At 46.8% G+C, this 15,426-nt stretch overlaps 1 protein-coding gene across 1 annotated transcript; it reads left to right on the forward strand.

The window, feature by feature from the left end:
• Positions 1-810: 810 nt before the first annotated feature.
• Positions 811-2,710, forward strand: RPP21 (ribonuclease P/MRP subunit p21). Its single transcript, XM_060109674.1, has 5 exons — positions 811-923; positions 1,000-1,100; positions 1,195-1,277; positions 2,292-2,417; positions 2,566-2,710. The coding sequence occupies exons 1-5, from the start codon at positions 867-869 to the stop codon at positions 2,661-2,663; spliced, it is 465 nt and encodes a 154-aa protein (XP_059965657.1). The 5' UTR covers positions 811-866; the 3' UTR covers positions 2,664-2,710.
• The last annotated feature ends 12,716 nt before the right edge of the window (positions 2,711-15,426 follow it).

Here is a 15,426-nt window from a genome sequence, read left to right on the forward strand (position 1 = left end):
GCCCTCTCCCCATCTCAGGATTTATTCATGTTCTATCCCTCTACTTAACCTCAGGAATGAGTGGTTATTAACTGTGAAGCAGAAGTAAACACAGGATGTCAAACAGAGCAAAGGAGAGGCAGAGGTCTAAGGGAGGGATGTGAGGAAAGCGTGTGAAACACTACAGGGGATATTTTTTCAGGAGCTGGGGATGCTGTTGACAGGTTTCCTCCAGTACCTAAGACCAGGAGTTAGTGAGGATCACCTACTTGCTGTGTGTCCAGCACTGCATTTTGGTAAGTGGAAAAGATTGGGAGTAAGCTGTGCTTTCTAAGGGCCAGGAGCCCTCTTCCCTCCCTCCACTGCCCTCAAGATCCTTTCCAATTTCACGGGCACTGGCACTAGTGGGTTTTGTTGAATGTATCAACTGCTCCTTCAGTCTGTAGGTCTTCCAGGCATCTGCCTTTGGCTTCAGGAGCATAGGGCAGGAGGTCTAGCTGGGTATATATTGCACATAACCATCTCCCCAACCTATCTGCATAGAGACGAGTCTTCTGTCCTGAAGATGTTTAGCAGTTTAAGATTCTCTCCTGCTCCACTATCCTCTCCAGTCTCTACCTAATATAATCATGGGCTTGAGGAAGACTAAAAGGAAGCCAAAACTCATAAAGGAACCCCTGGCTTGGATTGCAGGGGGTGGTGTGGGTTTGCAAATAGATGGGTCTGTGAGGCCGCAGGGTATCTGTCGCCAGAGTAAGGACGGCACAGGAGCGCGCACGGCCCCAGGAACTACAGTTCCCAGGAGGCCTTGCGCGGACGCCCGGAAGCGGGGCTACCCCGGGGTGGGGCCTGTGGACTGAGGCGTGTGGGGACCCAGAGCGGCTCGGATGGCCGGGCAGGTGAAGGACCGCGAGGCCTTCCAGAGGCTCAGCTTCCTGTACCAGGTGAGTCCGCGGTGCGGCGCACGCACAGGGAGGCGGCCCAGTGCGGAGGGCCCCCAGTGACGGCTCCTTCCCTCAGGCTGCCCACTGCGTCCTCGCTCAGGACCCCGAGAACCAGGCACTGGCGAGGTTTTACTGCCACACGGAGAGGACCATAGCGAAGCGGCTCGTATTGCGGCGGTGAGAGGGGTGCGGAGCCCGGCGGCGGGCTGGACGGGGGAAGGAGGGGAGAGGGAGAGCGGGCGCCCAGACCACCACCCACCTCCGCCCCCAGGGACCCTTCGGTGAAGAGGACCCTCTGTCGTGGCTGCTGTTCCCTCCTCATCCCGGGCCTGACCTGCACCCAGCGCCAGAGACGTGAGTGCTCCCTCCTGCCGAGGTGGGATGTTTGAGGAACACCTGTGGGCTGGGGGAGGGCACGGGCAATGATCCCTTCCTCGATGTAGATGGGTGCCAGGTGTGGGATATGGAGGCGTCGGCTTTCTCCAACTCTGAGTTAACAACTTAACTCCACTTGGACAAACTAGGTCTGGGCAGTAGAGAAATGATGTTGCCATGAGAAGCAACCTCGCCCGTGCATGATAATAGATGTTATTCGACATCATGGAGGACATGATTCCCATATTCATTCATTCATTCAACAATTATTTTTCTGAGATGTGTCAAGTATTGTTCTAGAGTCATTATTCTCATTGAAATTATAGTCTAATGGGACAGACTGAGACAGAAACAATTAGAATAGCGTAGAAAAATGCTTTAATTAGGGAAGTAGAATACTAAGTTACTTAAACCAGTGATGGTGAGGTTCATTATAAGGGAAGGGAGTGGGAGATGGAAATCCTAGGCATTTGTGAGGCCTCAGACAAGAGAGCTTGTGGTGCTATCAAGGAACTGAGAGCCCAGGAGGCTGGCTTTGAGGTGGGCAAGGGCAAGACAGGAGGCCAGAGAGGGAAACAGGGCAGATCTTGAAGAGCCTTGTTAAGGAGTTTGGACTTTATCTTAAAGGGTACCAAGAGGGACTTCCCTGGTGGTCTAGTGGTTAAGACTCCACGCTCTCAATTCAGGGAGCCCAGGTTCAATCCCTAGTCAGGGAGCTAGATCCCGCATGCAGCAACGAAGATCCCGCATGACCCGCACGACCCGCACGCGGCAACAAAGATCTCACGTGCTGCCACTAAGACCCGGCACAACCAAATAAATAAATAAAGGGTACCAAGAAAACGACAGACTTTATGCAGAGACCTGACACCATCAAATCAAGGTGGGGAGGGAGTAGAATCCCTACTGGAAAACGGTGGAGGCAAAACTGGGTGCAGGAGACCTTTTCTTCTCCTAAACCTGGGCACTCTCTTTTCCCCACATGCACCCCAGGCTGCAAGGCTCAGCGCTGGACTGTACAGACCTGCCTGACATGCCAGCGCAGCCAACGGTTCCTCAACGATCCTAGGCATCTGCTCTGGGGAGATCGGCCTGAGGCCCAGCTGGGGAGCCAGGCAGGTGAGTGGTGGTTGAGAAAATGGGGGGTACCCCAGGGGGGTAGGGACAGTGGGTAACATAGAGCTGCAGGGGACACATGGGTGGGTTCTGGGTTGGTGTGAAAGGTGCCACAGTTTTTAAAAAAAACTAATTCTGCTCATCTACTCAGATCCCAAACCACCACAACCCCTGCCAAAAACAGCCCACCGCATTCCAGCCCACCTTCCTGAGGAGAAAGTGCAGCCTCAGAGTTCCAATCGCCAGTGATGGATTCACCCCATCTTCCAAATAAATTTTAATTCTCTTTAACTTTGCATGATTCTGTTCTGTATTTCAGCTCTTAACTCCATTTTCCTCTGTTTCTGTCTGTATTTCTCTGTCACCAGCTAACCTCTTCTTTGTCCTTTTATTCCTTTGTCTTTATCATCCTCATACTCCCACCATTCAGGGAGATCCCAATTACCACTTGGCCCCATGAAGCAGCTCCCATTTCCAGGACCCTGCCTCCAGTGCCCCTCCACCCCTGCTTCCTCAGTGCAGTGCCACGATTGGAACTCAGGCTCCGGGGTTGTCTGCGAGGCCCTGATCCTCCTTAAGGCAGTCCATTTTTAGGTAGCCCTGACTGTTGACTAAAGGACTGGACAGACAGACTGCTGATGCCACTGATGCTGTTTTTAAAGAAGGGAAAAAAAGGTTTCGGTGGGGTTGGTGGAGGGAGGGTTTAGATTCTCCAGGCCCACTTCCTTTTGGGTCTTTTCCCAATCTCTGTGTTTTCTTCTATAAAATTCTAATAAGAGAAGTTGTACAACCTGAACTAATAAAGTCAAAGGTACTAACAAACGGACACTGTCAGATATTACACAAGTAAGTTCTGTAGGTAAACCTTCAAGGTTTTCTTGAGAATCAGTAAACAACAAAAATTGTTTTATTTGATATCCCTGGACAATTTACTCGAAGTCAGAATTTCAGACTGACCTCTTTGCTAGGTGCCAGCTAATCAGTTTACCCCAAAAGTAGACAAACAAACTTCACTATTCCCAGAATGCAGTTTCCTCTCTTCCCTTTCTCTTGTAAATCCTGGTTGCACTTATTCATTGCTGCATAAAAATCACTGCATAACGTTGTAGCTTAAAACAACAATGATGTGTTATTTCCCCTGATTCTGTGGGCTAGACTGATTGAGGGCCTGTCTGGGTGGTTCTTCTGTTCCGTATGGCATCAACTGGAATCACTGAGCTGCATTTAGCTGGAGGCTGGTACCTGGTCTGGAAGACTCAAGAAGCTTCATTTGCACGTATGCACCTCATTGCTTCTCCATGTGGCCTTGCTCTGTAACTGGCCTTGACGTCCTCACAGCATGGCTGCCTCTGGGTGGTTGGACTTCCTTACAAAGAGCCTGGCTTCCACAGAGAGTATTCCAAGAAGACAGGCTCCACAGTGCAAGTGCTTATCAAGCCTCTGTCCTCGTTATGCTTGCTAACGTCACCTTGACCAGAGTAAGTCATGTGGCCAAGCCCACGTTCAGTGTGGAAGGGGCTACACTGGGGCGTGGATACTTGGAGGTTCATTGGTTCCTTGAGGACCACCAGTGTAGCAGTCTACCACATCCTTGTTTTGCCTTTGTCCCTGACTCATTCTCTTCACTGATTCCTTCACATGCCAGTACACTGTTTGCATGGAAAATACTTATCAGTGTGCAAGTAACTAAATGTTTCTGAGTTATTCTTTGACGTTTTTTTCTGGAGATAGTACTCAACGGGTCAACTGTAGCAGCCAACACAAACATGTAGCCTGAAGGTGCACCCCATGCAGGCCTGGACCCTTTGTGTCCTCAGCTCACCTTCCTTGGTTCCCTCCTTGAGTGTCATTTCTGAGCTGGTTGGTTCTTATGCACTAAATCTGATTCTTGGCCAAGTTGTTTTGAGTGTGTTTATGATTGCACATGACTGAACATGTCCACAGTGGGATAGCACTGGGGTTCCTCTAACTAGAGATCATAGCCCTCTTCCTCCTCCCAAAACTCTGTCCTTTTTCATGTTTACTTATTATGATAGAATAGTTGTCAGTATGTGCAAAAATGGATTTCCTATAACAAAGAGGAAATCAAAGCCCTGTTATTCAATAGTCAGTTTTCTTTAATGTTTCTAAACAATTCAATAATTCAAAATCTGTGTTCTTTTAGGACCTGTTAGATAAAATTAAATAGAGGAGAGAGAAGAAACTTATGTCATCCCAATTGAATCAAAAAAACAAGGTCTGGGAATCCCCTGGCAGTCCAGTGGTTAGGACTCTGCGCTTCCACTGCAGAGGGCTCGGGTTCCATCTCTGGTTGGGGAACTAAGATCTGGCAGACCGCATGGTGTCGCCAAAAAAAAGGAAGAAAAAAAGATTTGAGGAAGGTAAGGGATCTAGTCATTGTTGGTTCAAAACCTCAGGAGCTTCCTAGGTAAAATCTGAAACCAGCCCCTGTACATGGAGAGCAAGGAGAGATCAAAGAAAGCGGCAGACCACTCCAGATTGGTAGGTGGCAGGTTTAAAATAAGCAAGGAAACTTACATACGAAGCTTTGTCTTGGGCAGCAGCAAGATGAGTTAGACCTCCACACTCACCCACCATAATCTTAAAAAGCTTATATAGAGGCCTTAATAGGGTTCAGTCATGCCTTCAGTCCAGATGGTCTCAACAACACCTTGCTCTCTCAAAGCTATGCCCTTGGAACAGCTCCCACTGTGGGAACAGTGGGCAGAACTCACACTCCAAGGACAGGGGAGTGGGTGAGGAGCCCCTGATTGCCCGGCTGGACAACCAGCCTCCAGTTCGAGGGTCAACCAGCAGTCATGTCCTCATGATTACCTCCTTCAACAGTCATGCAGATATCTGGGAGAAACTTGCAGGCAGAGGGAACAGCTAGGGCAAGTGTCCTGAAGAGGGAGCCTGCGCAGAGTATTCATAGTTCGCAAGAGGCCGGTGTGAGTGAACAGAGTGAGCCAGGTGGAGAGTAGTAAATGTGGCCAGGAGATAATGGGAGGCCAAGGATCTCTAGGCCATCATAAGGAAATTGACTTGTTCATTGGGAGGCCATTGGAGATTTTTAGCAAGAAATGACATGATCTGGCTTAACATTTTAAAAGGATCACTCTGATCTAACAGTTGACTAGGAGAGCAAGATTGGAAGAAAGGAAAACAGGAAGCTGTTGTGGTCACCCATGTGAGAGGTGATAGTGGCTTGGACCAGGGTCTTAACAGAGGGAGAGCAGTGTTCAGATTTTAGATCTAGTTTGAAGGTAGAACCCATAGATTTCCTGATGGACTAGCAGAGGGATGTAAGAAAAAGGACAAACAATTCCACAGAACTAAAGTTTAAATGGTCTCGTGATATATTCAGAACAAGATATTGGTCTGTACTTTGAAAATATTCTCTGAAAAGGATATTTTATGAATTCCTATTTGATCCAAATGTACAGAGTCCAGTATATCTCCAGCCCTGATGTGTGTATTCGTTTCCTAGGGCTGCCATAACAAAGTGTCACAAAATGGGTGGCTTACAACAACAGAAGTTTATTCTCTCACAGTGCTGGAGGCTAGAAGTCAAGCCATCCACAGGACAGCGCTTTCTCCAAAGGCTCTGTAGAAGGAGTCTTCCTTGCTTGTTCCTAACTTCTGATGTTTATCAGCAACCCTTGGTGATCCTTGGCTTGTAGATACGTCACTCCAGTCTCTGCCTCCAACATTGTATGGCATTCTCCCTGTTTGTCTCCGTCTCTGTCCACGCTTCCCTCTTAAAAGGACATCAGTCATTGGAGTAGGGCCCACCCTAATCCAGTATGATGTCATCTTAACTTGATTATATCTGCAAAGACCCTATTTCCAAATAAGGTCACATTCACATGTTCTAGGTGGACAAAAATTTGGTGGGGGACATTATTCATCTCAGTGCAGGGTGGAAGTTGGGTTTGGAATTCAATCTAATCATTCCCAGGGCTTCTGGAAAGTATACTGTATGTAGAATGGAGAGACATGCCATCACTTCTGTAACTCTCTATGAACTTTTCTCTCTGTAACGTTAATGCTATAAGGTTCTTAGCATATATCCTCTCATTATAAAGATAATCAAAGTACCTGATGCTGTCCATTGAGCCTTTTGAGGATCTGTTGTATAAATCGGGGAATATTTTCCGATTTCAAAGAAGAATGAAACAGAACAATAATTCACTATGTTAATGAACTAAAAGAGAAAAAAAATCATATAATTTCAGTAAATGTAGAAAAAGCACTTGACAGAATCTAACATTCCTAATAAGATCTCTCAGCAAATGAGGAATAGATGAAAAGTTCCTCAACCTTAGAAGGACATCTATGAAAAAGCTACAACTAGCATCACATTGAATGGTGAAGAAATAAATGCTTTCCCCCTAAAGTCAGGAAAAAGACAAGGTTGGCTACTGTCACCTCTTCTCCTCATTGAACTAGTGGCTCTAGCCAGTGCAACAAGGCAAGAAAAAGAAACAAAAGGCATCCAGATTGGAAAGGAAGGAGTAAAATTGTTCTAGTTTGCAGAAGACATGATCATCTCTACAGGAAGTCTTAAGACATCACTGGAAAAGCTCCTACAGGGACTTCCCTGGTGATCCAATGGTTAAGACTCTGCACTTCCACTGCAGGGAGCGAGGGTTTGATCCCTGGTCCACGTGGGTTTGATCCCTGAATGCTGTGCAATGCAGCCAAAAAATAAATAAATAAAAATTAAAAATAAAAAGCTCCTACACCTAATAAGTGAGTGTAGCAAGAATGCAGGATATTAAAAAAACTGTATTTCTATATACTAGAAATTGTATTTCTATACACAATTAGAAATTAATATTAAAAACCAATACCATTTACAATAGCATCTAGATATTAAATACTTAGGGGTAAATATGACAAAAATTATGAAAGGCCTATGTACTGAAAACTACAAAATATTGTTCCAAGACCCAAATAAATGGAGAGATACAGCGTGTTCATGAATTGGAAGACTCAATATTATTGAGATGTCAGTTCTCCCAAAACATGTCTCCCTAGATTTAAAGCAATCTCAAGCCCCCCCTTTTTTTTTACTCTGAAAGTCATATATTAATAGCCAAAACAACTCTGAAAAAGAATAACAAATTGGAGGAATTAAAGACGAGTTCAGGACTTATAAAGCAATAGTAGACAATATAGTCTTGGTGTAAAGATAGACAAATAGATCAATGGAGCAGAATAAAGTCCAGAAATAGATCAACACATATATGGATAACTTATTTTGGGCAAAGGCAAAAAGGCAATTTGGTAAAGAAATGACATTTCTTTACAACAAATGATGCTGAAACAATTGCTTATCGATATGCAAAAAAAAGGTAACTTCAATCCACTGGTCTCCTCAGCCCTCCTCTCACCCGTCTCCTAGTCACTACCTTTCTCTATCTTGCTGCCCCTTTTCTGTCTCAGGAGCCCCTTCACCCCCTACCCCTTCCCTGCCCCATCAACCTTGGACCCCAGGAAGGAGCAAGGTATCAGCTCCTCCCTACCTCCAGGAGGTATTTCTACAGAGTCAGGATGGAGCCTTGAGCGCAGGGTGAAGCAGGGAGGGCTGGAGTATTGAAATCCAAAGACCACAGATCTTCAAGGGTTAAACCTGAAGATCAGCACCTTTCACCTTCCCTTCTAAGAGCTGCTTTCCTGGCCTATCATATCCAAGACCATCATATTCCCTGTGCGAGTCATTCTCCTCCCACCTATGGGACTTGCCTTTATCTTCTTGCTGTTACCTTGATGCTTTTTATAGGGAAGAGAAAGAGTCCAGGTAGGAAAGAGAGCCCCCATTTCCTTATGGCTTCCCCACCCTAAGTGGCGGAATTGCCCCATTTTCTGCCCCCGTTACCGCTGGGCTAGAAATGACTACACCTAGATATGCAGCAGGCTGTGGGAAGGAGACTGGCTCTCAGGTGGGCAAGGCCTTAGCCTAGTTGAGCAGCCACTGCCTGGGGGGCCGAAATCTGCAGGGAGCCAGGCTCGCTGGGACTGGGTACTTGGGGTAGGAGTTTTCTGCATTAGAAGCTTGATTGTCAGGTGGGCAGAGTGAGAAAATTTAGGCTAGAAGCAGAGCAGGGAGGCTGCTGCCTGTTGAACCACAGTCCCTGCATCCCAGGACTTTCTGGGGTCAGACGGCTGCTTCAGCAGAGCGGGCCGCTTCGTGGTATTTACAGGCCACAGAGATCTGTTTGAAGCCAGATTTCCCCTGCTATCCCCTTGAGGTCTCTGCTCAGTAAGTCTGGGGTGTACCTGAGAGGCACCCAGGATGCGTGGAAATCAGATTTCCATAATACAGTTCACCCTCCTATAAATTCTGTCCTTGGTTTTTATAAATTTTTATATGAAGTTAAATGTTAGCATAACAGATACGTGAATAAGTGAGAAAATTTGGTGAACATGTGTACATAGATGCCTCGCAAGCTTAAGCATTAGGTGAGGACGGCAGGTTAACTGTAGCCAACACAGGTGAGGACAGAGGAACAGAGCTCAGGCCACCAGAATTGGGTGTCCTCCCTGTTTTAAAAGGTACCTGGGATTTTGCTTCTACTCTGGTATGTATGGTGACGCCAACAGATCAGGAGATGATTACCATTGAAAAGATACTTCTACTCTGGTTCCCAAGAAGTGAGGAGGGAGCGTTGCATACCACACTGAGCAGGGCCACAGGCAGAACGCTGAGGTCGAGGTCAGTTGCGGATAGAGAGCAAGCAGAACAGCAGGAAAGCCGTATTGTGGTTTCTGTGGGAAGGAACTGGTGGGGCAGGGCAACAGCGGGCCGACCAGGTTTGGCATTGCTAGTTTGAATAATCTTAGTGAGCTCCAAGGTGTAGCCCTTGTTGTCTGAAACCTGGTGCTGGGGCGGTTAGGGCCTAGGGTTAATGTCTCACAAGCTTAAGAGGGAATAAAGCAGGTGGGTGGGGGGGGGTGCGGACTCGAGATTGGTTAGTTTGCATGTCAAAGGGTGAGCTCCTGGGAGAGTTGATTGCTATCTCTAAGAGTAGGCTAACCCCGGGAGGGGCAGTCCCTCCCTAACCTGCAAGGCCCAACAGGTCAAAAACTTCAGAAACTAGAAAATATGGTTAACATACTCACACCCAGAAGTTACAGGTCAGAGGCCTAGGGTCTCTGCCGCAGGATAGGGTTCGGGAGAGCAACTGACTAGTCCCAATGAAACAAGGAAGGGGGCAGGGCACAATCTTTAAAAGAGTGATAGAGCCCGAGGACATGACATAAACTGATTAGAACCAAATAGGTCCAGGATGGCAGACAAGTTGACTTCCATTAGACCTTGAGCCTCAGTATATGCTCATTGTAACACATCAGCAAGCTAAATGACATACTCACAGGCGCCATGGCAGTTCCAACGCTGACCATCAAAAGACCAAAAAAGTGGGTGGTGGCCCGATTTCTGGAAATCCCCACAACAGCTGGAATACTCCTCTCACTCATTAGCCTATGAAATTACCCACTCCTATAAAAACTGACAACCCCATACCGTGGTGCCACTCTCACCTTCTGAGATGGCCCACACTCTGTGGAGTGCGTTTCTCTCTAAATAAATCCACTTCTTACCTATCACTTTATCTCTCACTGAATACTTTCTGCCATGAGACATCAAAACCTGAGCTTCATTAAGTCCTGAAACCAGGTGTTAACATAAGATCAGGCCTTTTACCTGATCTCAGATAAAAGACCATGGGGGCTTCCCTGGTGGCGCAGTGGTTAAGAATCCGCCTGCCAATAGAGGGGACGTGGGTTCTGAGCCCTGGTCCGGGGAGATCCCACATGCTGTGGAGCAACTAAGCCCATGCACCACAACTACTGAGCCCGCATGTGGCAACTACTGAAGCCCGCACACCTGGAGCCCATGCTCCGCAACAAGAGAAGCCACCACAATGAGAAGCTGGCACACCGCAATGAAGAGTAGCCCCCACTCGCCGCAACTAGAGAAAGTCCATGCACAGCAACAAAGACCCAACACAGCCGAAAATTTTAAAAAACAAATAAATAAATTTATTTTTAAAAAAAAAGACCGTGGGTTTTGGTCAGGTTCAAGTCCCAATCTGGGTTTAGGCTAGGTTCGTGGCCTGGCATGTGGGTTCAAGTCCCAATCTGAGGTGCACGGTTTCACCAACACTTCCCTTTCCCGTATTGCTTCCTGATCCTGCCCTAGTCTGGACTGAGATAGTTCTGGAAACTTCACTGGGGCCGAAGACTAACAGCTCCTTAAGAGTGTTCACCCTGGCATCTCACAGGATGTTTTCTCCTCATAAGGGGTAAAGACTGGGACCTTTTTTTCCTGAAACTGAGTAAGTAGGTAGGAGGGTCAGAGAAGGAGCCTTAGGATGGGGGAGACAGGAGTCCAGAGGAGGATTCTGTCCTCAGAATCTGTAGGCTGTGACCAGATTTATATACAAGTTTCTGTTTGAACACCTGTTTTCAGTTCTTTGGGGTCTATACTTAGGAGTGGAATTGCTGGATCATATGGTAGTTCTGTTTTTGGGGGAACCACCAAACTCTCTTCCACAGCTGCTGCACCATTTTACATTCCCACTAGCAATATACAAGCATTCTAATTTCTCTCCATTCTTGCACTTGTTCTTTTGTTGGTTTATTATAGCCATCCTAGTGGGTGTGAAGTGCTATCTCCTTATGGTTTTGATTTGCATTTCCCTAAGACTAATGATGTGGAGCATCTTTTCCTATACTTGTTGACCATTTGTATATCTTTGGAAAAATATCTATTCAAGACCTTTGCCCCCCTCTTTTTTTGTCACTCTGCACGGCTTGCAGGATCTGTCATAGCGCTGGTGGGTGTGTCATTTAGTCTGCTAATGTATTACAATGAGGGTATACTGAGTCTCAAGGTCTACTGGAAGTCAACTTGTCTGCCATCTTGGACCTAGTTGGTTCTAACCAGTTTTTGTCATGTCCTATGGCTTTGTCATTCTTTTAAAGGTTGTGCCCTGCCCCCTTCCCTCCTGTTTCATTTCCACTTGTTTCTCCCAAGGCCTCTCGCCTTCTGAGATGGCCCACACTCTGTCTGTGGCGTGTGTTTCTCTCTAAATAAATCCACTTCTTATCTATCACTTTGTCTCTCACTGAATTCTTTCTGCAATGAGACATCAAGAACCTGAGCTTCATTAAGTCCTGAGACCAGGTGTGTGATCTCAGCTAAAAGACCATGGGTTCAAGTCCCAATCTGAGTTGCACGGTTTCAGTTCCTCACAGACCATCAGTGTTCTGGCCTCTTAAAACAATTGCTCATGTAATAAGCACTCAAGATTTTCTTGAAATTCTGCCTTGATTTTTGTTTGTCATTTCTTGCATCATTGCTGTTTTCCTGATGTGTTTCAGCACTTATCTCATTACATCTAGATTATTAAGCATGTGACTGATCCTTGAATTTCTGTCTCAGCTGCTGCATTTGGGTTCTGCCCTTTCTCTCTGTCTTATTACACAAGGATTAGGAAGCATTCCCTGAACAAAAGAATTTTCCACCATCTTGGGGTTGAATATGAATTGCTATTAACATCTGAATTTATATTTAGAGAAGGTGGGTGTTGTACAACCAAGCCTCTTAAACTTGCAAGCTCTCCAAGGTCATCTAAACCACACTGTTGATCTTCCTCCAGTGTGCAGTTACCCTGGGGAGCCAATGATTTCATAACATCCATTCCAGAGATGTGTTTTTGCTGAAGTGAGTGATCCTGAAGTGTTTTGGGTTCTGATAAGTACATAGCCAAAGTGGATACTGACTCCAGGAATCCTGATCTCGTAACATTCTCCCACTAAAAATCACCGGGAGCTATCTATGATTCAGGCATTTAGAGGTTTTTTTCATCAATTTCTGTCTTCCTCGGGGCTTCACAGCGTTGTTGAGTCTTCCGCTTGGCAGAGCCTTGCCAAAGCAGGACAGAGCTGCGGGCTGGGAGCGGCGGCTGGGACAGGCCCTGCCCCAGGCGAGCAGGGACTGAGGCCCGGGGTGCGCGGATCCGCCTGCGGCTGGCCGCGGTGCCAACTCCGCGACACCAGATCGGTGTCTCTGCACGAGTCCCTGGAGTTTTGTACCCGCACAGTCCAGCATCGTGGCTGGCGGAAAGAGAACGTTAAATAACCGTTGGTTGATTTAAGGAATGAGCGACGCAGCGATGCGTCTGAGCTACACAGCCGGGAAGCCGCAAACACTCCCGGGCCACTTCTGGGACTGGCTTTCTTTTCCAGCTGATGAGATTCTTCCTTTCCCTTTCACTTTCACTTCTCGACTTCGCTGGGAGGTCCTGCTCTGACTCCCACCTGAGAGCTTCCGCTGGTCTCTTCCTATTGTCACGCTTCTCAGACACCGCTCCATCCCCGCCACACACACACACAGATATGGGACTTGTCTTGGGAGTTTCACGGTTCTCCCAGCTCAGATGTGTTCCCCAAGCTTGGACATGCCTTTTGCTTCCCAGAGGTGTAGGGAAGAAGCAGTTCGACTTTGTCCTTTGAGCTTCTTGTTGTGTCTGGGAAGCGTGGGACGCTGTGGGTTAGTGAGAAACCAGAGGAGACTCAAGGGACAGAGTTCATGGTCCTTATTGTCCCTTATTGGAAATTTGCAATAATCTCAATAGGAGGATTTTTCCTCAATATGAGGGAAAAAGTCAAATTGGAGAAAGAGCCGAGAGGAAGAAGAGAAGATGATGGACTCCGGTGCTAGAAAATAGTTCACGAGAAACCTAATGCAGTCTAAAACCCGGAGGAAAAGTGGCTTTGCCGAAGTCCCTCTGCAGTTGCATTGGTCACAGATTGTCAGTTTCCCTCGCCCAGAGTCCGCTCCTTTGGCGCCACCTTGTGGCAGCTCCACCCGGCCTGAGTTGCGGCTCTTGTTCTCCGCTGATTGCGCGTCCCTGCCCTCACACTGGGCCCCTCAGCTACCCCAGCTCATTCCAAGTACACAAATAGCACTCAAACCTGATTTACCTAACAGTGCCCCAACCCAAGAGATCCATGTCCCTTTCGCCTCGGGACCTCTGACAGCTCGGGCTTCTACTCTAGCAGAACCAGAGACCGCTGCCCTGGTCTGTTCTGCCTTCCCTTCCACCCTTTGTGGCTGCTTCATCTCAGGCATTTGCCCTTGGCTGGGATGCCAGTCGCAGTGCGTGGCCACTGGCCTAGCTGAGATCGTCATTATCTGTCCCTGAGATTTCTGCCAAGTTTTCCTAACACATTTCTTTTCTTCCAGTCTTACTCTCCTCCAAAGACTCTGCCAGCCACCAGAGAGATATTTGTAGAGCAAAATGTCATTTGATCCTTCCCCTACTTAAAAATCTTCAGTGGCCCACACAATCATTTCTAGGAAACATAGCCCAAAATTGCATATAGTCTTGAATACATATAAAGCAAAAGCTATCAATATGTAGTATACATCTGTAAAGCATTTTAATTGCAGAAAATGTATGCCAAAGTCACAGTAAATAACATTGCACTACAAACTATAGGATGTCAATAATTTGCTTCCCTTTAATCATTTTACTTACAAATTACTACTGGCCGTAGGCTGACTAATGGCCCCTAATCACATCCTAATGCCTGAAAACTGTGAATATTGCCTTAGATGGCAAAAGGGGCTTTGCAGATATGATGAAACTGAAGATCTTGAAAAAGGGAGGTTATCCTGAACTTGCAGGGTGGGCCCAGACGTAATCACAACGGTCCTTATCAGAGAAGGAAGGAGGAGTCAGAGTCAGAAGAGAGGGTGATGTGATGATGGAAGCAGAGATTGAAGTGATGTACTTTTAACGGTGGAGGAAGGAGCTACAAACCAAGCAACATAGGCAGACTCTAGAAGCTGGAAAGTGTAAGAGAATGAGTTTTTCCTTAGAGCCTCCAGCAGGAACCAGCCCAGCTGACACCCTGACTTTAGTCCACTGAAACTAATTTTGGACTTCTGACCTCAAGACCTGTAAGAGAATAAATTTTTTTGCCCCTCAGATGAACCCCTAAGACTTGGAGGATCCAACACAACTTTTCCAATTCAAATCTATGGTTCTGATCTGGCTAGAACAATGGTCTTTCAGGATCATTCTTGAGTCATACTGGGGAAAATCAAGAAAACCATGAGTTACCTTGACACATCATACCTACCAAAAATGTTTACTGAATTTATGGGGACTTCCCTGGCGGTCCAGTGGTTAAGACTCTGCGCTTCCACCACAGGGGGCACGGGCTGGATCCCTGGTCAGGGAACTAAGATCCCACATGCCACACAGTGCAGCCAAAAAGAAAAGAAAAAGAAAAAAAGTGTTTGCTGAATTTAAATGGATCTCTTAAATACATCACTGGTTTACATCAGCTTGCAGAACCTTTGCTTGTCCACCAGGGGCCAGCCCACCCTCCTGCACTTGCCATTATTAACCAATGTGCAGAATTGTATCCTACCAAATCAGCAGCCCCACTTCTAGCACGTCTGCAGAAGAGAACCCAGGGAATGTATGTCCCAGAATCCCCATAGCTCAAGTTCAAGTTTTCCAGTGGGAGAGACTTGCATGAGATATGGGGCCCAGAAGAGGGAGATCTCGCTATCCATCAGGCACATGAGTGAGCAGGCACATGTGAAATTCTCAGCAGCTACTGTACTAGGTTTGACACCCACCTGCTTTGCCTTGCAGACTGAGACACAGGATGGGAGTTTTCTCACAGGTTCTAGAGAATTACAGCAATCTCCCGGAAAGCTTGTGAGAACCACCCACCAGTGCTTTGAGCTGAGGTCTCCAGCATTTGCTTCCCTAACCTTCCAACTTCAGCTCCTCAGAATTTTGGTGGTGACTGGTATTATTTTCCTATATCTGCCATAGCAAATTACCACAAACTTAGTGGCTTAAAACAACATGAGGCCTTTCTCACCTTCTGAGATGGCCCACACTCTGTGGAGTGTGTTTCTCTCTAAATAAATCCACTTCTTACCTATCACTTTGTCTCTCACTGAATTCTTTCT

Source organism: Mesoplodon densirostris, chromosome 10 (assembly GCF_025265405.1).
Source record: "Mesoplodon densirostris isolate mMesDen1 chromosome 10, mMesDen1 primary haplotype, whole genome shotgun sequence".
NCBI classification, from domain to species: Eukaryota; Metazoa; Chordata; class Mammalia; order Artiodactyla; family Ziphiidae; genus Mesoplodon; species Mesoplodon densirostris.

What these genes read in the sequence shown, in the direction of transcription:
- RPP21 (XM_060109674.1), top strand. Translation starts at nt 867, where the DNA reads ATGGCCGGGCAGGTGAAGGACCGCGAGGCCTTCCAGAGGCTCAGCTTC. An exon ending in GGCTCAGCTTCCTGTACCAG is followed by an intron (nt 924 to 999) that starts GTGAGTCCGCGG and finishes TCCTTCCCTCAG; the next exon opens with GCTGCCCACTGCGTCCTCGC. An exon ending in CCAGCTGGGGAGCCAGGCAG is followed by an intron (nt 2,418 to 2,565) that starts GTGAGTGGTGGT and finishes TCATCTACTCAG; the next exon opens with ATCCCAAACCACCACAACCC.